Raw genomic sequence first — 25,926 nt, 5'->3', positions numbered from 1 at the left:
GGCTTAGCATTAACTACCATCACCCACATGGCAGGAAAGTGAGAACTCATTTTTATTTACTAGTCTGAAAATACTAAGGGAGCAGAGATGATGAATGAGGTACTGTGAAAATTCACTGTAGAGGTGCAGACAATAACTCTGCCCCACAGAATTTACTTATACAAACATATTCAGCACATGAAAATCCCATCCTGCATCCAACAATACACTTGTTTTACTGAGGTGCCTTAGACTGTATTCTCTGTTATGTCTGGCTGGCACAGAATACATAAGGTTTAGGATTTGAGGCAATTAGTCTGTCCAGTGTTTCCTAAGCTGTGGGGCAGGTCCTTACTGAGGTGGAGCATCTACACCTGTTGCAAATTAGCTCCTGGAGCTGGAAACCATAATTCCAGATGAATGTGCCTAATTTGTCTGGGTATTGTACTAATAGTAGAGTTTAACCAGGAGCAAAAGGCCAGGCAGAGTCATTTAGGGAATGATAGTCCATCCTTTTTTTTTTGGTACTATCATCCCATTCCCCTACATGTTTCATTCCCTCCCTCCTTCAAAACAATAAAAATACTTGGCCAAATTCTGGAAGTAATACAACAAGAAGAGATGATGCTGCATTTGTTATTATTAAATTCAAAAGCTGATGCTGCAGTCTCACGACTATTTTTTTGTAAAATGTAGGTGCAATGAGTAACAGGCAGCTAGAATTTGCCCAGCTTGATAAACATCAGAAATGGCAGCTAATAAGATATTATCTGGATACAAGACCCATATCATGTTCCTGTGAGGAAAATGGTCAACTCTCTTGACAAGGTGCAAAAGGAAACAAGAGAGCAGTGTCAGCTGACAATGTAGTGCAAACTAAACAGGACGCCAGAAAACAGCAAAGAAAGCAAATTCTTAAATGAGCAGATAACACTGAGTGCTACATGTCAGTACCCCAACAGCTTTACCGAAGAATGGCAGCCCTTAGGAGCTAAAAAGCTTTATGAAACAAATAAAGGATCAGTAAGAAATGCATGGGGGAGAGGAAGAAATTACAAAACCAAAACACCGATTAAGAAGCATATGAGTTTATGTAGAATCCTGCCACACGATACTCTGACAGCAATTCAAAGTGACTGCATGAAGAAAATGGAATGCATACAATTTTTTTTAAGTAATGCATGTCAATTGAAGCACAGAATCTGAACAGTTTTATTGTAGGAACACTCATTGTGCACACTCAAAGAATGAACAAAAGCATGGAAGGTGGAAGATGCCATCAGAAGCCTGCAAGGACTAGTAATATGTCCTTTTTCATAATGTCATACCCTATGTAGCCAGGACACTAATAGGAGTTAAATATTTTCAAAAACCCACCAAAATGGGAAACTAAGAGGTAGAGGTTTAAGAAAAAAAAATTATCTAAGGGAAAAAAGAAAAAAAAAAGGAAAAAGCAGAGCAACATATTATTACAAAAATCTCAAAAAATGGGGAGAAAACAGTAACACTAAAAGCAGTCTAAGAACAACAGAAAGCACATTATCATGTGGCAGCGCAGAAACATTCTAGAGCAGAACAAATTCCTCTGCATTACTAGACACGTAGCTGGAATACCATAATGAAGTCCATCAGTGAAAAAACACAACAGGAAAACAGAATTTCAATAGATTAAAAAAGCATGTAATTTGGATATGAATATTTGCAAGCCATGAAAGAGTATCAAGAAATTTGCTATCTTTTCTTAGCTCATTATTAAGGTGAAGCCATTTCCTCTAGTCGATTTAGTTACTAAGAAGTCCACATGTCAGGTTAACTATGAAAAGTTAACCAGGTATTTTCATCAAACGAGTTCATTTAAGAGCAGACTTTTGTAAAAGTATGCAATAAATCTGAGAAAGACATTTCCACCACAAGATACTTACATTTAAGTTTAGCCCTTATGTTATTATATGGAATTGTTACAAGTCAACAGTAGGTGGTTTATAAAATGTAATTTTATTTCATGTTACTTTGCTGTTACAGAGGGCAATAACATTTTCACAAGGCTTTTTTGGGACTACAATCAATGATTAGCAACACACAATAGTGGTCCAAACTCTCTAACAATCACTGGACAAACTTGACACCTTCTCACATGTGCACAAACCTGCATGGAAAAGTACTAAATTTTATACTTGGACATGTGAACTTCAATTGGTTTTCCCATTCCAGTGTATTAAGAAATGACATGCACTTCAGTCTGCCAAAAAGCACTGCCTGTACTCCAGCAGTAACATGCTGCTTCTAATACATAGTGAAGTGAATACCAGAACTACAAAGGCAGGAGTGTAAGTGAACTTTTATTGGGAAGGGATATCAACTTGAACAGCAGCAACTGAAGATGAAGAGAAGCCCCTGTTTTTGAACACACAAGTTTCTGTATTACATGATACGGGAAGCAACTCAATTTATGATTTTCCAAACTTTAAATGCTCAACTTGATCTGGCCTGGTACTTCCATATTCCTACTGAAACAAATGAACAGTAGCATGTGAAAGTCAATTATGGAAAGGAAACCCTGCAGAATAAGAAGGGAATGTGGAGAATTAAATGCTATGTGGAACACTCTTTAGTTGCAATTAACTACATTTTCATATCTCACTGTAATACAAAACACAGTCAACTGGCAGGAACTGGTTCAGATTTGTTTTTAAATACCAGGTACACTTTAGTCCGCTACATCAGTGTTTGGAAGTTACTTATGTTTATATGAAATGAAGCTATTAATACTTTTCTACAGCAGTAACCGCACACCAGGAAGGCCAGGACAAACACAAATCAAGGAATGGAGTTTTCCCAAAGCTGCAGTGTGAAAGGACTATAAACTGATTTCCATACACATGGATGGGTTTTCTTTGCTATAGGAAATCCAAGTGGAGCTATAAGGAATGGAGACGTGTAAAAAGGGTTCTTGAGAAGGAAAGGGAGGATGACGCCCCTCGTGCAGTTTAGTTCTCTGCACCTTCTGCAGCATCACATTCTTCTCCTGCACTGTCTGATGTCCATAACTAGAAAGAAAAGAACAAGTGTCAGCTTTCAGAAGCGCCGCTTGAATTCCAAAAAGTGACAACTGGTAACTGCATGGAAATGGTAATGACTTAGACTTAAGGATCTCTACAAAGTACCAGTGCACTGGCACTGCACAACCCTGGCCCCTCCAGTACTTGCTGGGAGAGAGGAAACTGGGAAGAGCTCTCCATGCACAGGGCACAACCAGCTGTGCCCCTCAGGGCACTGTTCGAAAAGCTCCAGCTTTTGTGCTTGACAGTGAGCTGTGCCATCCATCCCAGGGCATGCAACAAGCCTGAAGAGCAGCTTCACAGCAACTTCCATTTCATACACAGCAGTCTGAATCCTGGAAGTGTAAACTGCCATTCTGGTTATCAAAGCTAAACTCTTTCTGTGTTAACAACAGACATTTCTACTGAAGGAGTACTGCAAAATAATAAATGTTGCTGTAATTTTAAATACAGTGGATATCCAGAGAGGATATTCCCTGAAAAACTGCCTTAGTTGCATATGTTAATAGAACTTGGTGGTTTCATTAGGCACTTTTCTTAAATAGTTAATCATTACAACAACATACTCAAACATCCACTGGTTTTATTCTTAATACATTGAAATTTCAGATCTTTTAAAAGAAAATCAGGGCAATGAATAAGCAAGCTGCACTTTATGTACAAGAAAGACTTTTTGTTTTGAGGTAGTCATCAAAAAAGTGTGAGTACAAATCCCTGACAGATCATGGATCACTGTGGTTTAACTCCTCGTATGTTGGGTTAGCTGAATGCTCCTACTCCCTTCCACTGAGAAGGCCATCAAACCAGGAAAAATGTGAGGTATCCAAGCTGTTATTCCAGGTTACACAGCATGAACAACATGTAAGTTGACAGCAACTTTCACAACATTCAAACTAAGTTATGAAAAAGTATCATGGGTAAATACCCCGAGTCAGTGCTATGCTTTTTGTGCATCACAAATTTAGTCTAACTAAGCAAACAGCTGGTTACAGAACCAGATAGCACATAAAAAGGCAACTTACTGTTAGGTTGTCTCTAAGCAACTGCATGATGAGAGTACTGTCTTTGTATGAGTCTTCGTTCAGTGTATCAAGTTCTGCAATAGCCTCATCAAATGCCTGGAATAATTAAACCATCTATTAACTATCATTAAGCAAGCAGAAGCTAAACCTATCAGTAAAGGTAGCTTAAAAATAAAAGGCAACATTAGAAGTTAATGACCTGACTTGCTCCATTTAAAATAAAACCATAATAAAGGTATAATAAAAGCTTGCCATGTTGCTGAAATGTTAAGTCACATTGCAAATACAGCCTGCTTGAAACCTCTTAATACCACTGAGAATATGAGCTTGAAAATCGGAAACTTTAAAAAGGATCATTTCCTGCATAAACTCTAGGAAATAGTAATTCATACTGTTTTAATCAAAAACTCTCTTCTGTCCCTGCAGTCATACAAACCCCCCCCAAATGAACTTACTGTCTTTGCCAGTGTGCAGGCAAGCTCAGGATTGTTGAGGATCTCATAATAAAATACAGAGAAGTTAAGAGCTAGACCCAAGCGAATTGGATGTGTTGGCTGCATCTCCTTCTTGCTGATATCAAATGCCTCCTGATAAGCTCCCTGTGAGTTTTCTATTGTTTCTGTAAAAGAACAACAAACATTAAGTGTTTTGGGGTTTGTTTTCATTTATTTTTTGTTAAGACATGACTATTTAAAGTACTCCATTAGCAGGAGACTGAATAGTGCTCTATTGAAGGGGGCTCTTAGCAAAACACTGCACTTACTTTAATCAAGGTAATGATTTCACACCCATTTTAAGCACACAGACAAAACACAGGGAGCAAATCAAACCACTACAGAGCAAAGGTATTCAAGAAAGATCAACACACAGAACCTAGTAAATACAAATAACCAAGATTACTGTATTACTTCAGTGGCCTTGATACTTTAGGTGGGGGAAAAAGCATTTGTGCCTTACTTTTTCTACAAAACTACTTCATTCCCTGCAGAGGATGGACATGACCACGTGAGTTGGGTGTGCAGAATAAAAAGGCTACTGTTTGTGAAGCACGACTTCTTGAGTAAGTCAGAAGGCATGTATGGCATGTTGCTGAAAAATGCAAGTCTGCCTCCAAAAACTGGGTGTAGACAGGTCAAGATAAAAAACCTCCGAGGCTGTGCCCAAAATAACTGATATAAATAACTCAGAGAAAAGAGGTTACCAGGCCAGAGAGTACTGTAGGAGTGCTACCTACAGTCTATTCCAGATTCACTTCAATGGACAGCCGCCCTAACCATGCTGCAGAATGGAAGGAGACTGCAGGAAAAGAAAGGCCATTGTCAGAGCTCAAAATAGAGCTCTCTGAAGCAGCTAATACTGCAAGTGCTCTAGAAAATGCTGATAAAAGAGTTTGGTAAGTAAAATCAAAAAAGTATTCAAAAGAGTCAAAACGGATTTGGACTTTCCAGTATTTACATTGTAATGGACTATTCATTTGTTGGGAACAGGCAAAAAAAAAGGCAAAAAAAAAACCCTAGCAAATCCAGGAAATAAATTACCTTGTAAGTACATGAAATATATTTGATGCTGAAAAAAATAAACAGATGCTTAAAGCTTGAAGGAAAATTCCAAGTTTGCAAGAAGTTGAGCATGAAACGCCTGCACAGCCACACACAAGGTGTAACTTCCCAGCTAAACATGATCATGATGTGCTAATAAGGTTGGATCAATCAATCTCTCTCTAAGCACTCATATCAGCATGCATGTCACCTAAACACAGTCATTTTAGCCAAGAAAAGCTGCTGTTTCTCTGCTCAGACAAGCCTGGATTTGTAACTTAAGGCCTGAGACAAAATATAGATCAGATGATCTTTCTGAAGCCAAAGTCAGGCTTCCTCTGCTACCCTTGGACCTGCTGTTGCCATTCAAATTGGGTTAAGAATTTCTGAATGCAACTCATTAATGCAAAGATTTTTACTCCATTTTGTATGTTTTCATCTTTCAACTTAAATGGTCCTACAACACAAGGAGACTAACGAAGCCTTTATTGAAGTGACAGCCAGCCCTGCCCTCCCACTTCCCAATGCCATTGACTCCAACTGGCCAGTGCTGTCAGAGCCTCCCCACACCCAACCCGAGGGGACAGGCCCTGCAGTGCCCCACCTGCTCCAACAATCCATCTCCTTTGTGGCACAGCATTACTCCAGGACTAATTTTAGTCTGTTATGTAGAAATGGATCACTAGCTTATGTCATGCCAAGTGTTTTTAACATCACAACAGTATCTAGGCACCTTTCAAGACAGTTCTAAAAATTAATTCAATACATCCCCTGAACAGAGAGCTACAATCTTCCCCAGAAGAGATTCCTGAGGTACAACCACACATGCACATGTTCTAATGTCTAGGAATGTTCTACATTCTCAGGATGCCCATCAAGTGGCAGTTTCCAGGCCTTTTCTGCTGGATCTAAAAGGGCAGACTAAAATTACAGGGACAGACAGGATTATCCTAATGAAAATCAACCATTTCAGAGTGCAGCTCATGCTTTCTGTCCAGTGTCCGACCTAGCAGTTCTGTTGCTTCTTTATAGATTTAGGTGACTAAACCAAGATCTGCTTCACAGTGACGTGGTTAACATTTACAGACCCACAGGACTCCATCACAGAGTACAAAATCTTACACAGATCTGTTTACTCTCCCCTGCCAACTTTATTTTAGTAACGAATGACAAGCAAACAACATTAAATATGTTATCACACCTTGACCTACATTGTTTTCCAGAAGCTTCGAATAAGCATTTTGGAAAAACTATCCAGAAATTTAGGGTGGATGACAGGAACACCAGCTAAAACTCCCTGGCATACTGTGCTTAAGGTCTATTCAGTGCTTTACTCTGTGTATGAACACTGGAGATTTCCAGCTGAAACTCAGTGAACTCAGGTGAATTCAGAGCCTGTGTGTGTGACCTGCAGTTCCTCTGCCCACGGACCAGAGCCCGTCAGCTGTGCAAGGCCTGAGACCACAAGTACTTACGTTTTCTGTCATCACCACAGGCAACTTCAGCAAGGTATCGGAAGTAGTCGCCCTTCATCTTCAAGTAGAATACCTTGCTCTCTGGATTGGTTGCATTAGCTATTAAATATTTGTCCAAGAGCTCCTGAAACAACAACGAAATAGACATTGACATATTGCAAACACCTTTGCAACGAAGTTCAATTTTTCTTCTCTCCAGGGAGACTGAATGGAGTCTGATGATTGCTACAATCAAAAACGAGTTCTAAGGGCATTTTAAATAGAGCCACACTTATTTCAACAAACTGTGTAAAGGCACAAAGCTAGAAACTACATTAAGATGAAGAGTCGACCATGTGATCAGACTGCAGAAAATGTAACAAGAAAAGATTTACCTGGAGCAGTTCCAGGACCAAGTATAGTTTCAGGATATGCACTTCTCATTTCAAAAACATTGCAAATGAGTAAGCTTTAACCGAAAAAATGGAACACTTTAGACAAAGTTTTAAAGCTACTTATAAACAAGACTTTATTTCCACTTCACAGGGAAAAAACACCTCTACTTTTTGCATAAATTGCATTTATTCAACTTGTGATAAGGAATCTCCAGCCCATCTACCACAGAGAGTCAAGGATTCAAACCCATCCAGTTGGCAGCCAGATTCACCAACTGCATTAGCTCTTTGCAGGGCTGTAGAATGACACCTGCTCCAGCATAGCAGGGAGGCATCTTCATGTCTGTCCTGGCGCTGCCCGGAGTGGGAACAGCCCTGCAGTGCTCCCCAGCACACCCTGAGCCGCTGCTGACATCACTGCCCTTGCTCACAGCTCTCCTACCTGAAGGGCAAGAACAGGTTTATCAGCTCAGCAAGAGCAGGGAGGTCTCTCTGCAAGGCTGAGCATCCTAGTCCTTCCAACACAGGCGTGAAGGCAAAGGAGAGAAGAGGTACAGGATTCCCCCCAGCAAATGGGGTAGTTCTGGAAGTGAGAAGGAGGAGAGCAGCTTCTGGCTGACCTTGACCCTGAACCCTCGAGATTTTACCCAACTCATTACCACAACCACCCACGTTCTCCAGAGTTGACAAAAGACACGAATAAGTTCCAACAGACTCAAGGAAACCCTGCAATCCTCAGCGCAATTTACCACTAGGAATTTAAGTGATAAAGATCTGCAGTCACTTAAATAGGAAAGGTCACAAAAGGAGCAAAAAGTTTCCACAGCCTGCAGCTGGCTAGTTAATTAAGACTTTGTTACAGAAACATGAATCCAAATTCATGAAACAGCCACAAAGGAAATGTTTAATGAACAAGAAGCTTTCAGCACAAAAATACTTGGCATTATAATCAAAACAATCCAATTTCAGACTCAACCCTACTCCCAGTGCACACCACCATACCTTTACTACTTCCTTTAACAATCGATGGCAGCAGAACAGTCCAGCTCAAAGTGTTCACTCATTCCAAGCCCATTTGAGGTGACAGTAACTATTTTAAATTGACACTTGTAGTAGGGTACGTCCAATCAGGTGAAAGAAAGCATTTTTGCATCCACACAGCACGTGTCAGTGGCTGTGACACTGCACTCGGCACCCAGACAAGCCACCCCAGAGAGACCCACCATGGTGGTACGGAACAGCAGAGTTACACTGCCCTTGATACCACCCTGGGGAAAACAGCAGGAGGGTAAGAAGATAACAAGCCTGGCATAGCCTTGGCATCTACCAAATTAGAGACAGACATGTGTTAAAGGTTCAAACACAGGAAGGCGGTGTTGGGAGGAGCCCCTCAGAGAATTTTTCTCACCATACCAACACAAAAGGTTTAGGCTTGGAGTGCCAGGACTGAAGACAAAAGATGGGTAATGACTTTCAGATTCAAGCTGATCGGTGGGGTGCAGGTGAGAAAACAGAACCCCAGCACCTGGGGGTGGGGAAAGGCTTTTTATTTTCTTTGTTCCCCGTGTGCTGGTTTGACTTCTTTGCGGGCTTTCTTTGGGCAGCTGCAGAAAAGGAGCCACTGCTTGCTGGTGAGAGCTCCTTTTCTGGCTCTGCTCTTTGCTTTTCCCCCTCCATCTCTGGGCACCTTGAGCTTCACAGAGAGAGAGAGAGGAGAGACACGGCTGCTTCAAGACACGCTGCAGACTTTTATTTTCGTTCCTGGGGACCAACTTAGACTGCAAGGAGATTCCTGGGGATTATCACCACTCCTCCACTCCCAGCCTTTCCTTCTTCGTTTGGATCAAAGGACAAGGAGGGAGAGAGAGAGAGATTCCACATGAATGTTCACTCCTCATCTCTGCCTCACTGGGAAAAGACTGAGAATTCACCTCGCAGCCAGCCAAGGTGTGACACTGACACTGTCCATAAATAGAACTGCTCCAGGAGGAACCTGCAGTTTGGGGGTTGTTCTCTTGTTTTTTACTTTTTGTGCTGGGGGAGTAGTTCGCTTGGGTCTGCTTACAGTTATATCTATATCTACATATATATAGTAGTTAAGAACAGTTATCCTTCTTATATCCATTTTCTAATAAACGTTCCTTTTTCTTAAATTTAATAAAGAGTGACGTGATTATTGTGGAGGAATTCTCTGGTTTTGGCAAACATTTTGGTTTTTCCCTCAAACTAAGACAACATGTTTAGGAGTTTCTGCAAGACTATAAAACCACTTCCAAAGCCCCTGACACTGGCTAGTTTGGTGAAGTTGGGTAAGTGAGGAATTTGTGTAAAGTTTAACACAGTGTTATGGGTTCACCTAGCTGGGCCTAGATTTGGGCTCTGAAGTCTGGATTAGGCCGAAGCTGTCAGCTGACTTGAGCTGGGCTGAGCTAACAGCTGACCTCTTCTAGCCAGTAACTTTGTATTCCATACCACATTATGACATCATCTCCAGGGAAGCAGGAACCAGTGTGGGAGTGGTTAAGGCAGTCACTTCTCAGCCCTCCTCTTGGGAGGACACACGATGCTGTCCCAGGGGGGATGGAGAGGACCAGGCCCACCACTGGCTCACAGGGTATCTCAGGAAAGTAAAATGTGTTGTTCTGGGTCTCTCCTTTCTGCTTGAGTTTGTCTCCCTGGGGAATAAGTCTTTTCTTAAGTAATGTGTAGTTAGGACAGTAGAATTTGTGTGTTCGTTAAGAAGTTGAGGTGGGGAACTTGTTGCTGCACTTGTGTGAGTGTATATTTGTACTCTCTTCTAATTGTCTCTTTCTTTCTGTGAAAAATATATGTAGTTTTAGTATAAATGCCATTTGAAGTGTTTTTTTTTCTTTCCCCTCTCTTTTCCTCCCCTTCCCTGGTGTTAGGAGGGAGGCTTTTCTCTGTGCTTGGGGAGGGTTGGCAGTTGCTTATCTCAAACCAAGACACACAGTCAAGTATGCAAAGGCTTGAGCAAGCACACTAGAAACAGCAGACCTCACTGGGGCTGCAGAAAAGGCAGCAAAACCTTAGGTATGTTTCAAAACAAGAGTTAAGAGGTAGGAGGCAGATGGGTAATACAACCCCATATTAATACTAGCACAGCTTGTGAGTCATTCTGTATTAGAATGAGTTATTCCCACCCTACAGATTTCTGCAATGAAAAAAAAACTTCACATTTTAGCTCAGTGTTTTCCTCATGCCCTTCTCCTCTGACAGTGTTCATGTCAGCCATAAAAGCACAACACTACACAAACAAATCGACTTCAGAGTCTCGGAGACAACAACGCGGTAACCTCAAGTCTAACATCAAAGTTTGATTTTACAAGAAACTGCCCAGAATGATGAAACATGACACCTTATACAACTATGTTCAGAAAGGCTCCTCAAACGCCTTGTTTGAGCAGTAACCACCAGGCTCTAAAGGCCACCCTGCAGCTGGGACTGTGTTAAGCAGCAGAAATGGGATTTATGGATGTGCTCAGATCAGCTGTGAAAAACTACCCCACAGAATAAGGGGCACTGAACACACAAGCAGGAAAGACACTGTATGGCATTTTAAACCAGGTATTAGACAAAACTGTACCCTTGATTCATCTTTTACATGCTGAAATAGAACTTTTCATGATACTACAGCTACATCACCAAGGGAACAAACACACATTTTTATGACTTCCAAAACATAAACATTTATTATAAACTTAGCACACACAAAAATATTATTGATCTTATTACAAAATTCTGTCTTTGGAGGTAGTTTGTAGCACTAGAGTACTGTGTGTAACTGATCTGGCTTGGTTATGACTTAAAAATACTAAAAGACTGGAATCTAGTGTATACAGAAATGGGGAGGCCACACACACTTCTTCCAGGGACACAAAAGGATTCTGCCCTGGCCCAGCCCTACCACAAACAAGCAGCACTACGGCCTGTGTGTCAGTGCACCCTGAAAGTGCTGTCCTCACTATGAGGGTCTGAAAACCAGCAGTTCTGTGCAGGTGTCTGAGAAACTTAAAACAGAGAATGCTTAGAGTGAACTGTAGTTGTTCAGACAGCAGCGTGAGTTACTCTCTAGGCACTCCTCAGGCAGAGGAGCTGAGCTGCCCAGCAGCTCCCATTCCCAGCTTGTCTTGAGGGCCTCCTCATCCTCACATAACACATGGTAAGGAAGAGACCTGTGCCTGACTGGAATAGCCTAATTCTGGACTTTATGTATCCGGTTTGGGTTTTGTAATAGCCTTAAATGGAACAAGATATTATTTATGAATCATGTAGGTTAGAAAAGAATCCAAACAGACTTTGAGTGAAGCTAATTATTTATCAGGCCAGAGTTGACCTTTCAAATCGATAATGTATTTGGCATACTTTGTGAGCCCTTCATCTTGGAATATCATCATCATTTCTTGGAAGGCATCTTACTCTCCAACAGACAAAACGTTGTCAGGGCAGCGAGAGCACACAGCACAGTAAGTCAGATGATTTACTTACACTCTTGTGAGTCAGTAATAGCCAGGAAAACTCAAGATTTCCTACATCTGTTCCCTTATCTTTCCCCACTTGGGCGTTTCTACCTTTCCATCAGACAGCAATCCGCTAAGAATCCTTCTTTTAAACATCATGAAGTAAAAATGAATACAGGCAGCCAAAGCAACAAGGCAGACCTCAGCAAACCATGAAATTTTGTCATAATTTTACCTTGGGAGTGACAAGCACTGCCACAGGTGAGACTCTGGGATAAGACAGGCAATACAGTGCCTGCCATCCGTGCTCACGTACAGCAAACACACCCACCCCCTTTACGGATCACAATCCGGCTGCCACCCTCCCTTCAGAACTGCAGCTGTTCCCATCAACTTCTAAACCCAGCCCTGAACAACCAGCAATTACACGCTCTCCAACACCAAACATACCTCAGACACTGCCCTGAAAGCCACACCACATCTGAGCTGCTGGACTGCCCTGCTGGGGCATGACTCTCAGATCCACCAGCACTAGGAAGACACGGGAATCAAAGCTCTTTCCTCAGGCCAGGCCCTCCATGTCCCACCACAGCTGCACTTCAAAAGGTCTGCAGTGGGACTGTCTACAGCCACTGCTGCTTCCCCCACACTGACACATCATTCTCAAGTGGTGTGCAGGTCCTCCTATGCCATGACACCATTTCCCCACTCTACTTCTTATTAGTGTTGCTCATCCATCTCAATTTGTTTCTACCTTCACAGTGTGCTAACACTCTTGTCATCCTACCAGCATCACATTCTCATACATGATATTCTTACTTACTATCTATTACAGATGCCCACAACAGAAGGGCTACAGCCTGGGACAGACCTGCAGGGGCCTGGAGAAGCCATGGTGAGCAGGCCAGGAGCCTGGCAGCCATCTACTCCTTTCCCTTTTATCACCAATAATACCTTTTCTTTTTATTTTTCTCTTCACTGTCAGACTTGTGTCTTCTACATGCCAAATGAAGTTACATTTCCATTGCCATTTTGGATCCTTCTCCAGTTCCACTCTTCCAACTGGGTAACTGTCCCCTCTCGGTCCCTTTCCCCCCTGTTTAAGCAGAATCAAGAGTTGAACACTGCAATTAAGCTAAGCCAGAAAAACTAAGTCAATACATCTGCTCCCATAATTTCCCCATTATTCCAGCTTCATGAAAAGAAAGCTCTGAAGGAATCCATCAGTCACATCGTTACCTGAAGTGTCTGGCACAGATAAAGCAGCTCCCTGAACACACAGCTCTCCTTCACAATTACTGTGGTGTGTGCATCTCCTTACAGTCCACAGTGCCCACCTCCCCTGCAATTCATGTTCCACCCCACTTCACATAAGCTTTCTGCTGCTTTCAGGGCAACACCAAACCAGGAAGTCACCTCCTCCCATAAAAATGTATTTTAAAAGGCCAGACTGACTGAGACATGAAGTTCAACCACAGTGTATACTAAATACTTTCTATACAATTTAGCAATGGGATAGGTCCAAGTGGCAGAAAAACACCACTGCTGTCTGATGTGCAGTGTTGTCTATTCCCATATATCCAGCTACAAAAACCCTCAACAGTAACAATGAGCTTGGAAAAAGCCATCTTGAATACCAAACTGACCTGTGAGCTGCCTTCAGAACTTGAGCCATTTAGCATTGGGACTCAGTAAAAAAGTAAACACGTGAGTAGAAGTGTTCTCATATATTCCAATACCACCATCTACTGGATTATTCTTCCCACTTAACCATTCCACACCAGAGGATGAACATGAACTGCATCAACTCCAGAGATCATCTCCTCACTGCAAATAGTTTGAGGCCCATTTTTGGAGCAATCTGAAGATACCATGTGGGCAGGTACTGACAGAAGTCCTCAATGTGGTAAACTGAAGTAACCCAAAATATTTACAGCGTCACCATCACTCAGATGTCAACACTTAGGACATGTTTGGGTCACAGCACCAGCACCAAGTTATTTAATGTTATGCTATTAAAAGACTGGTGTACATTTGCATTTCTCATAGTAGGGTTTATCATCACTTTTGCTCCACCAGAAGGAAAGAAGTAAATGTAAAAGCAACCATGAGAAACAGCAATGGTCTCCAAAAGGTTACCCCTAAGAGTATAAACTGGTTAAGCTGCTGCATTTTATTTCACAAGGAGGAGCACACCAATGTTCAAAAAGGCTGGCAAAGAAGTTTTTTTATATAAAGTCTGCATTATATAAAGTTTGATTTTCAAGTCAGACTGTTTCAGCAATATCCTTCAGTCTAAGGTCCACATACCCTACTTCAAGTTTTTTAAAACACCTTATTTCAACACCATCTTCATCCTTTGGGTATATAATTTTAAATGCTATTTTTTAAAGCAAATATCGTAACAGTTTGTGGGAAGTTAAGTGGTACTTGCAGGTTTTACTAATTTAAGACAATGTCCTTCACTGGACTTGAACCTGTATGACACAAAAAGCATCTGGAGAAAACAATCCAATAGTATTAATCTTTTTTTTTGACAGAAGGACAACCTAATAAGTAACAGTGTTCAAAAATATATTCCTCCTCAACGCATAATGGGAAAACCTCCATCATGGAAAAAAGAAGAGACCAGGCTGAACTTGTGCTCAGCAGGTCTTTGCTGTCCAAGTGTTCCCAGACCCGCCAGCAGAGGAGGTGCTGCCGTTCCACAGGGTACTGATTATCACAAGTCCTACAGGAACTAGAACAAGTTTTATTGTTGTTTCCTCGATGTCCCTTTCCTTCCTGAACCAACACGGAATGTTCCCTATTTTAAGCTCTTAAGTGCTTTGGGTTTTTCCCCCGCCCATGGTTTTAATTTGGGGGATTGCTGTTTTTGTTTCATGGGCTTTTCTGGTTTTTGTTGTTTTGTTTATTAAGGAGTGTTGAAGCTCACTCAGAGCAGTTACGTGGGTGACAGCAAGTAACTCACTACTCAACACTGTACCACTCACTGGCCAAAACCCACAGAACCAAAAGTGAAGAAATTGTTTCAAAAGAAACCTATTTTTAGAAAAGGTTTCTTAAAAATAATGCACACACACAGTGTATGTCCACCACTTCTTTCAGGAAGTTAACAGTCAACATCAGAGTCCTATCCAGATGAGCAGCTTGAAATCCACAGGCACATGATGAGAGGTGTGTGAGACTACAGAAACTCTGCCAGGGTTGCAACATGTAAACAAAATACTTGGAAAAATTACTCAGTCTCAAGTATTTCTGAGGGTCCATTCAGAACCAGTATGAGAAAAAACACCTACAAGCAGCATAGAAAGAAACAGTTTCCACACTAACTGCAGTCAAAAAGCAAAGCTGAAAGTTGGTGAGGCAGCTCAGACCAACATATGCCCTTAGTATAACATATGTGAAATTAAACATATCAAATGTTCCAAAGTGTCTGACAGCACAGATGATTGGTGTGGGCTCAGACCTTTCAATAAAGCTTCCACTCACAAATGAGTGCCTGTTTTAATCGTCTACCAAATTGGTATTTAAGACTTCTCGACTCTTTCAAGTATAATCAGCCATTCCCAAGTCCACAGTATGACTCACTGCAGCCTAGGTGTGTTTTAACATTCAGCAGTTGTTTTCTTGACAGGAAAGGGAGAGTCCCCTGCTGCAAGAGTAAGATCACTTTACTTTCAACAGTGTAACTTGGCAGAAGTAAGTTCCTCATCCTTCAGGATTCAAGCTCTATGCATCAACAGCTTTTGGGAGAAAATTAAGTAATTTTCATACAGATCTCTTAAGACTAATAGTCTTTCAGTTTATGTATTGAGGAAAATATGTGTGCACCTTTCCAGTAATGGCATGGCCTTAGGATGACCTGACAAAGCACTGCTGAAAGCAGAGACCAGTGCACTTGACATGGAGCTGGAGAGGGTGACCTAATCCATCTTTCCCACTTGGATCCGTGTCTTTGTCTATAGAGTTTCAAAAACTGGCAGTCAGTATTTAGGACTGGCCCTGAATGAAGTGTCTGGAATCCCACTTAACAAATGCACTGGAGGCCTGAGCTGTAGCACGTCTGCCCATCCTATTCCCACCTGGAGCTGGGATTAATTTAATCTAGAATTCACACTCACTGCTTACATTTCTCCTAACACAAGAAGTCAGAAGGTTCTGTGATCCCCAGAGAACTATGTAAGCCAGGAATAGTGTGTGGAAATGCAAGTTCTCCTTTCTATAGATTTTCAGACAAAATTAATCCAGTGAAAGTCAAAGAATTATTCAAGTTTTTAAGGAAGAGCCTGAAGTTTTCCAGTTTCCCTCCCACCAAATGTAGAAATGAGTCTTCAAGAAAAGTCATTACCCTTTTCAACAATTATAACTTTTTCATGAAGTAATTGCCAGACAACACAGCCAAAAGCCTTCAGTAAAATTTTCTTGGTATCTGACAGATTTCTCTCAAATTGATGCTTATATTCTTCCATTATTGCATTTCTCAGATTCCTAATTCCTCAAAATATTTCAAGTGTTCTTCTCCTCTTACAGACATTACAGACCTCAAATTCTTCCCTTCAGAATCCTGACCATCTAAAAGCCTTTTCCAGCATCCTCCATTTGTGACCTTCCATAGTGTGACAGACTCCAACAGAAAAGTCTAAATTTTCATTTAAAAATACTCCTGTGCTCCACAGCTACAAATCCCAAAGGTGCAGTTAAACGACTGGTGTATGCACAGACAGACAATACCAAAACCAACAACAGCATGTGAGTTACCCGGGCTTAAGGTGTGTTGTCCTTATGCAAAAAACTGATTTTTAAAACTATTCTGTCATATAATAAACTCTAGAGACCTACAATTTTTACTTGCTTCAGTTCTGCTGTGAGTCCCTGATCAGAAGTTGGGGATCACTGAAATTCAAAGTGATACTCAACAGATGCACTTTCCTCCCATCACTTAGAGCAGCTGAAGAGCTTTTTGCATTGTCCAATTCCACCTCAAAGGAAACCCTGCAATACATTATTTCATGCGGTCTGGGAGGAGAGTGCCTGTGATTTGTTATTCCCCAAACAAGACAACTTGCAACAATGAAGTGGAACCTTTAGGTCAGAGAACTAAAAGCCAACACTTCAGATTCCAGTGTTGGTTCCAGCTTCCTGGGAAGCAGAAATGATGAGGAGGAACATGGAAATACCTGTCCAATGAGCTTGGTGGAGCTATTCTGATTAAGTGCCACAAATACAGTGCTGAAGAAGAGTCTTACTTTCCTTACCTGTCTGTGACAAGATCAGGCTCATGTTTATTGGCAAGTGCAAAAGCACTTAAACACAAATAGCAAGTAACATCTGGGGACAACAGGCCCATCATTCCCAAAGACCAGGACCATAAAACAAGCACAAAAACACTCATTTATCAAGTGTGCTCCTTCACCCACCAAGCTCACAAACTACACCATGCACTTTACCAGCTCTGCCATTTTCCTAAGTACCTTCCTCTGAAAATCAGAGGAAACCAGAGTCTCAAGCTGCTGTGTGTCTAAAGAAATTGGTACAATCTCCTTCTTTAATAACGTGCTAAACAACCCCCGTTTGTTCCACCACAAAGAAATCAACTGCTAATAACCTGCAAGTTGGAGGGTGTTCTTTCCTCCTCAAGTTCTCTCTGATACACAGCCTTCTATGTTTTACTGACAAAAAGGAACCCATCAATTATTATCTCAGGCAGTAGCAATGCCTGTGAGACAACTCTCCAGCAGGTAAGCAGGACAGTGATTTACAATCTGTTCAGAGCTCCACTGCAGTTGGCAGAAAAACAGAATTTGTGGTTTTGTTGTTCCATCCAGTGAGCACACCCTATCTTTTCAAGGGCAGCAAACCAGAAAATGTCCTCCAAGAAATTTAACAATTCTAGAGAGCACACAGCTGCAGGGGAGGAGGCAGCAGGCAATGATTGCATGGCCTCAGCTACCACCAGAATTCCCTGAAGTATTTTTAGCTGGAGTCCTCACAGTTTTCAGTCTGTTCAAGAACCTCAGTACACTCTAGGCTTTGTTCTGTAAGCATCAGTCCTTTCCTAGGATTTGGTTTTCCTGGCACACAGGTGAGTGCTCTAGCAGCAGATTCCACTGAAGGACAAGGTAAGAGAAGTTTCAACTATGAATAAGTCAAGTTCAGATCATGAATTCAGTTTCAAGCATATTAAGCTACAACAGATTCACCCACTAAAGTTCTACAATTCTTATCACAACTGTGTTGATGGTTGATAGAAGTTTCGCTGAGAAAACAAAGGAAAATCAATTCCCTCTCCACATATCAAAAAGATGATTTACTCCAAATTAAACATTCCCTTCACATTTACTCCCCAATTCCAGATTTGGCAAGAAGTAATGTTCCCAACCTACAGCCTGGCTTTCAGGAAGAAGCCTGTCCTTTTAATCAGTCAGTTAAAAGGATGAGTCCATAGCAGTTACTTTTTTACATTTTTGTAAGTTGAAGTAATCCTTGACATACTGCCCCAACCATGACTGAGACAGCTAAATCCAAGAGTAGCATTAAGTGATCAGCATGCCTGACCTTCAGAACTGCATCCTACACAGTTCCCTATATCAAAACACAGGACACAACATCCTTTTACCCAGTTTCAACTCAACACCATAAACTCCTGTACAAACTCTGTTCACTGAAAATAGGAAAGCAGAGACAAAGGATTCACACGACATGAAACTTTGGTAAATTTTACAGATAGCAGCACCAACCTTGAGACCTACTGAATGTGCCAAAATTCTGCATGTGTAATAACAAAATAAAGATCTTAGTTTTTCACAGGCCAAAGGTAACAGCAGGGAAGAAACAGGGCTACAGTCAAAGTTTATCCATTACCAGACACCAGATATTATGGCTGACATGAGAAATGTACTTGCTGCTGGAATCCACCAACCCCCATTTTCAATGGCACTAAGAACTTGTGCTGTTGAAAAAACCTGCTTTGAACTTTACCTTTTAGTACGGGGATTTTTGGTTTGTGTGATTAAATTTAGAACTAGATCTACAAAATGGATAATTATCAGAAGTGGATATAGATTTTTTTGCTCCTTTTTATTAGCTTTTATTGGTTTTTTTAATTATGCAAAGCAGCAGTAGAACAACAAGGCAACACTGGGGGGGAGGCAGGAAGGAAGGAAAGGGGGGCTGGCAGGAGCAACACACCAATACCGGCTCTCAACAATTAACATGCAATCTCACAGGAGATCAAACATTTACCAGCATCCTCTTAGCCTTAAGACAGTAAAAACAGAGGTAATATACACCTTATAGTTCAAGACTATCTCACTGCAGGCACTGCCACAGGGTGCTGAAAGGAATCAACAGCACAAAGAATGTTATGTTCCTTCATTTGTAAAAGTTCACTGTGCTCCTGCTCACTTCCAGTGAAACTGCCCAACATGGGCCCAACACAGGGCAGTGTCAAAATGCTTACAGAGGAAAACAGGTCTTTGAAAACACCTGAAAAGCCACAGGTATGTAACTTTTCCACACAAAAATTTTAAAAAGCCTTAAAAAACTCTTTTAAGTTTCAGCTAGAGACAGGAGACAAAAGTAACCATCAAGATACAGCTGTTTCCAAGTCATAATTATTTTAGCCATTCCATCTTCATATCCAGTTTTAAACTATGGGCAAGCAGTTACCCAATCTCATCTCTATTGCTCTGAAGAGCTCCAGCATGTCAGGGCCTATAAACTGAACACACGCAGAGCACTGAACACACATGGAAAAACCCTCAAGCTGCACGTGGAGAGCAGTTCCAGCCAGGGGCTGGTGTCCTCCCTTCCTTTATGCTACTTCTCTCTACAGGACAAAGCAGCTCGAATGCAACATGAATTATCCCCATGCACAGGGACCAAGGCTCTCAAAAAACCCACCAGTTAAATTTGCTTCCCCGAAAAGGTTCCAAGTCATAAGTCACCCTTTTTTAAAAACCTGATGTCACTGAACAGCAGAGTGCATACAATAAAGCAGGTCTCATATTGCACATTCCATCTTCAAAGTTTCCCATGTGATTATACTAATTATGGGGAAGCTGTTGCTGCATCCACTCCTACATTATCCAGCATCCCTGTCTTGAAATCACTCACGGGGAAAGAAACATGAGCTTTGTGACTATATAGTTCAACTTTACCTTGAAAAAAGTTTAATTGCCAACCTGTTTCTTTATTTGAGAAGAGAGTTTTAAGAATAGTTTAAACTATGAGTCATAAGGGATGATTCAATATTAATTCCTATATTACCAAAGAATTAATCAATACAGGGACTTCAATAAAAGCTTCTAGTGCACCTTTTAAATAAAGCGTTTGTGCCAGTGGTCTGACAGTCACAGCAAATCTCCATTAAAGAGCCACTCTCACCTGAAAGATCAGTCATAAAATTAACAGTTAAAAAGCATTCAGATCACACCTACTCCTACTTGCAAGATAGGCAGTTAAAGAATGACAGTTAAATAATCAGTACAAGTTTTATTTTTATGTATGTATCTATCTATATATAGACATCTCAATGTAATTTTGAGTGTTTGTACTCTAGTGATTAAATTAAGTTCTTTCTCAAACCAGGCCCTGAAACAATGCCATACCTAACTGGCTTGAGGCATTTCTACAGGGAAGAAAGTAATTACAAATTCACCACTGCTGCCTTTTTAATAAAAAAATTATCAGTATTTTTAATGATAGCACAAGTATTTCTAAATTAAGACTTAGAAATGTGCTATACTAGTAATAAAAAAAGCCTTTTGAAAAAACTGTTAGTAGTATGACTAACGGCAGTCACACTCCACCCAACACACCCACCCTTGCTAAATCCACATACTCCAGATGACAAGCAACCTTCCTTTCCACACTTCTTGCCAGCAGAGGTTTCAGTTTAGCCTTCCTAGAATTGAAAAAGCACCGCTGAGATTCAACTAGGGATCTGAAAAAGCTACAGGCAGGCACCATAGCATTAGGAAAGCAGACATTATTATTCAAAGGAGGAGACAAAACCATTTTATGTCTCATCTTTAGGCAACCCACCCTTTGTTAACTTCTGCTTCCAGCCTCTTGGATGCTGACTCATGGATCACAGGAGTGGCAGATAGAGCAGGAAAGGGAGGGAATCGGAACAGAAAGTAACTGCACATGGCCCTCAAAGGAGGAATAAAAAAGGAAGGCTTGCAGTAGAGACAGCCGACATCCCCTGCCAAAGGCAGCACACCTTTGCACAGGACAGGACAGGACAGGACGAGCTCAGCTGTAGGTGTTGGTCTTCAACACTTCCTGCAGCCTTCCAGGGGAGAGCTGCCGGCCAGACCATGGCTGAGAACAGGGAAAGCCTAGAATGCAGTGCAAAATTCATCCAGCACAGGAAGAGTTTGCTTTCCCCACACCAGAGGTTTGTGTTAGCACAGCTACCAGGATACCTGCTGGCCACCACCAGATGTGGGTGGGATAACCTTGGCACAGACACTGAGTTATGTGGTTCACCTTAGGGCAGCACGAGCTCCTTGTCCAGACAGCGTGTATGAGATTTTACACATCACCTTCTCTTAGAACTGGATTTGGTAGAAGGACAGAGAGACATTAAGAAGTCTGAAGACTGATGTTTATGTGGAGGTCCCAAGATATTAGTTTTGAAATAGAGTACTGAGTAGAGGAGAGCAAGGAGAGTGACAACAGCACAAATGCTGGCACTTTATCACACAGGTTCTAGTGAAACTCTTGTCACAGGAAACAGAGACTCTATGTAAGTCACATCATCTTCACAAAGGCAGAAGTTTTACAGTTTAATTACACCTGTAACCACAGAAAGAGCTTCTTTGGAAAACATGAACTCTTAAATATGTGAAGGAATCAACTGATTCATAAAGCATACAAATTTCAAAATTCTTTTCAAGGGGTAGCTCAGTTGGACTGATTTAAAAAAAAAAAGAAAGAACAAACCTAGGTGGCAGCATACAAGGAAGTGTAGAGGGGTATTTTCAGCACAATCCAAAGAAGTACTTCCTTAATATGTGAGCCAGAAGACTTAATCAAGAAGAAAATTCAGTTACTTCCAAACCAGTCACCTTTAAATTCAAGTCTCCTAAACCAATCTAGGATAAATTTACCTCGAAGTTATTTCCTTATAGACTTGCTTCTTCCTATTCTCACATTAGCAATGCTGGACACCCAAAAAAACCCAAAGAGGAGCAAATAAACCACTGAAGATTATTTACCACACAATTACTATTGCATTATTACACTGATGGAGCTTCCTTCAGCCACAACTCCGTGGTCATGCAGAACAGGGTCCAGCAGCCTCCGCACTGATGGCACTCGTCTCTTGAGCTCCCACTACAGTGCAGTACAGTCTTCTATCAGTAGCATCTGGAATTCTGCTTGCTCAGAAATGCACTTCTGGGCTTTGATGCATGCTTGAGCTGTCATGCCAGTCTTTACACATTAGTTTTACATTATTCCATAATTACTGCAAATTCATTCAAAAGACACCCCTGAGGAGTCAGCGTCTAACAAAGCCAATTTCTACATGTCTCTCTTTCTCACTTTCAATGCAGGTGTCTCACTTTATAAAACCGTATTTATGTTAAAAATTTCCTCAAAATGCCTCTTAGAGATCCCTTGAGAGTATTTTTCTTCATGAGAAGTAAACGAAATACACACACAGTTTAAATGCTTTAAACAATTAATTAGCTCTGATGTGAGTAAAGGGATTTTCACGTTTTCTTTTCAGCTTATCTTACAAATAGATAAGCTGACTAACCACAGCACAAACAGACATAAGGCCAAATTCCTTGTTACCTCTGCAACTACCTGGTGAAATAATGTGTCTGTCCATCACTCTATCAAAAAACGTATCTCACGGATACTCAAAACTGAGTACCTCAAATACCTCTACACATACGGAGCCCACAGCAGAGTGCAATGACGTTCCTCACCATGGTGACCCACATAACGGTTATGGAAGTTACTGAACTGACTTCCCCTACCTCAGACTAACACTTTGTGTGATATGCCCAAGTGAAGTTACCAGTCCTTCCCCCAGTACAGCAGCACACAAAAATACTGTATTGCTTTCTCTTAAATAACATGGAAGAAAACAACAGAGCCCCCACTTACCAGCACCGTGGTGCAGATGGACCTGAGCTCAGACTCCACCTTCTCCCGATAGTCCTTGATAAGCTGCATCTTCTTGTCACTGGTATCTGTCTTCTGCTCGATGCTGGAGATGACCCTCCAGGCCGAGCGCCGCCCCCCCACCACGTTCTTGTAGGCCACGGAGAGCAGGTTGCGCTCCTCGTTGGACAGCTCGGCGCCCTGCTCCGTGACTGCCTTCATGCAGGTGGCCATGTCGTCGTAGCGCTCGGCTTGCTCAGCCAGCTTGGCTTTCTGGATCAACTCGGTCTTATCCATCGTGGCTGGCAATGGGACAAGAGCAGTGTAGTAGCAGAAGCAGGAGAAGCTGGGGATGTCACTCTATCAACCCGAGAATGCACGTCAAAACCTGACAGAAGAAGACAGTAACCATGATGCCAAGATGAGATATCATCGAACGCGACTCTGCGGCACCGCTCGCAATCCACCAAAAGCGAGGATCACTTCGAGCCTTGCCCCCGCTTCCCCATCTCCAGGTGCTTCTCCTGGAGAGACTGCAGCGTCCAGCCCTTCCACGCAGGGCCGTGGGGACCGTTACTCGTCCTGGGGTTCCACCCCTCGGAAAACCTCGACCCAGAAACTCAGCCGGGGAAGGCACGCTCGGTGCCAGCCACGGGACGGCAGCCTGCCGACCAAGCAGTGGAAATAGCTGGGTTTCCATGACTAAGTCCTCACCCCGCTTTTCCTCCTTGCCTTACGGGAGGCATATTACGATACTGCCTAACAGGGACTCGAGGAAGGACCCCCGGTCACTACCCAGCCTGTGGCCCTCGCCCCCGTGTGCCACCAGCGCCGCGGGCGTGTCGGAGTCAGGCGGACCTGAACGCCGGGACTGGCGGGAAAGAGCACATAAGAAAACCAGCTAGACGAGCTCGTCCCCCGGGGGCGCACGGCAGGGGTTCAACACCGCGGGACCCGCCTCCCTCGGGGCGAGCGAGGCCGGGGCGGGGGCCCGGAGCGCTCTGTCTCCCCCCGGCGGGGCGCGGCGGCCCCGGCACTCCCGCCTCGCCCGGCGGCCGCAGCCCCGGCCCTCGGCTCGGCTCGGGCTCCGCACCGCCGGCGGTGAGCGCGGCAGCTCCTGGTACGCGGCAGCGGCTGGGGCATCGGCCCCAGGGCCCGGCGGGGGACGCGGGGGCGGCCGGCGGGGCCCCCGCGGCGACGGGGCGGGAAGAGGAAGCGGCGGCGGGTGCGAAATGGCGGCGCTGGCTGCGCCTCCCGCTCCCCGGGGCCGCCGAGCGCTCCACGCCGCGCTCACAAAATGGAGGAGACGGCGGGAGGAGACGGCGGAGCGGGGCCCATCCCGGCGCCGCCGCGCTCACCTGTGTCGGCGGGCTGTGGGGCCGGGCCGCGCCCGGTCGGTGCCGCGCTCGGGGCTGTGGCGGAGAGAAAGAGCCGCTCCCGTCTCGGCCGAGCCAGCGCTGAAGGGCGTTGGCGCGCGCACAGACCCGCTGCGCGGCCCGCGCCCACGCGGCCAATCACCGCCCGCCCTGAGCGCCCGGCCCCGCCCCCCGGCGCCCCGCCGGCCAATCGCAGCGAAGCGCGCCGCCGCGGGGGCGAGCGCGGGCAGGGCGCGAGCTCGGCCGGGCCCGTGGGCTGCGGCTGGGGCCACGGGGTTTCCTCCAATGAGATCCAGGGTGGGGTGACGTCACTGTCGCCATGGTGACGCCGCTACACCCCCTTCCCCCCCCCCCCCCCCCCCCCACACACACACACACACACACCGCCCCCCGCGCTCCCGGCCGCTCCCCCCGGCACCGGGATGGGAACGGGAAAGGGGGAGGCGGCGGGAGCGGGCCCGGAGCCCCCGGGGGGAGGGCCTGGACGAGGCGGGGGGACGAGGCGGGGCCGCACCCGCACCCCGGCGGCCGCGCCCTCGGGCCGGCGCTCCCGCAGCGCCCGCGGGCGGAAGGCCCGGCCCGGCCCGGCTGCCCCGGCGGCGCCTCGGGCGGGGCACGGCACGGCCGGGAGCGGCCGTGGAGCCCTTCCGGAGCCAGGCCGGGCAAAGTCCGGGTGCTCCGGGATCGCAGGGGTCGGCGGGGTCTCGTACAGACACTGCGGGCCTTCGTATTCCCCAGTTCGTGTTCCCGAGGCCCCGCGCAGAGGGAGGCAGCATTTCTCATAGTCAGCTATCAATGAATATGCTGGGGTTTCTCCTCTTGTTTTCACCTTAACTCTCAAGAGGCCAGACCATGCTGTGATACACAATAGTGTGTGTCCAAAGCGGTGGCTTTGTGTGCACTCACACTGCCGAGTCTCAGGGGATGTGATAAGGACGCGGTGGGTTTGTGCTGTTTGTCCTGACATGGAGATTCCAGGCGTGGATCAAGTACATCTGGTGTATCAGGGGTCAGTCGAGTTCGGGTTTTTCAGGGCTTGTACAGTACCGAGTCTCTGCCTGAAGCAGTGAGATTTCTCACCTTTGGCTTCAGCATCACCAAATATAGTCAGGCTGAGGAACTTCAGCATCCAGATGGGATGATGAATTCTCTGAATCAACCTAAGGGTGTTACTGTCTCAACTCATAAACCTCTTGGGCTGTGTTTGGACTAGGACTGGGACTATGTACATGGAAATTTGATCTATGCTGTGAACAAGCCACTCTTTGTCACTTGAGTTTGGGAAGCATTTATTCCTTTATTAAAAAAAAAAAAAGAAAAAGAAAAAAGAAAAAGGACCTATAGATAACAGCCTTTTCAAATTTAATGAAAGTCGTTCAGAAATGGCTAAGGAAATTTATTACTTTCCCCCAGAAGATAGCTCTTGGAAACTTGCTACAGTTTTAGGTTGCTGGTTCATTCTTCCTTGTCAGTAGGATACACTCTCATTTTCACCATC

The 25,926-nt window shown here is 43.9% G+C and overlaps 1 protein-coding gene across 1 annotated transcript; it reads right to left on the bottom strand.

Moving 5' to 3' along the window:
• Nucleotides 1-1,955: 1,955 nt before the first annotated feature.
• Nucleotides 1,956-24,533, bottom strand: YWHAQ (tyrosine 3-monooxygenase/tryptophan 5-monooxygenase activation protein theta). Its single transcript, XM_071548356.1, has 6 exons — nucleotides 24,411-24,533; nucleotides 23,056-23,440; nucleotides 7,074-7,197; nucleotides 4,516-4,679; nucleotides 4,061-4,156; nucleotides 1,956-3,026 (listed from the first exon to the last, which is right to left on the bottom strand). Exons 2-6 carry the CDS (start codon nucleotides 23,347-23,349, stop codon nucleotides 2,967-2,969), a joined length of 738 nt encoding a protein of 245 aa, XP_071404457.1. The 5' UTR covers nucleotides 23,350-23,440; nucleotides 24,411-24,533; the 3' UTR covers nucleotides 1,956-2,966.
• Between the last annotated feature and the right edge of the window lie 1,393 nt (nucleotides 24,534-25,926).

This window comes from Pithys albifrons, chromosome 2 (genome assembly GCF_047495875.1).
Source record: "Pithys albifrons albifrons isolate INPA30051 chromosome 2, PitAlb_v1, whole genome shotgun sequence".
Classification (NCBI taxonomy): domain Eukaryota; kingdom Metazoa; phylum Chordata; class Aves; order Passeriformes; family Thamnophilidae; genus Pithys; species Pithys albifrons.
Note: the sequence above shows the minus strand (reverse complement) of the source record. Positions and strands in the feature narration are given on the sequence as shown.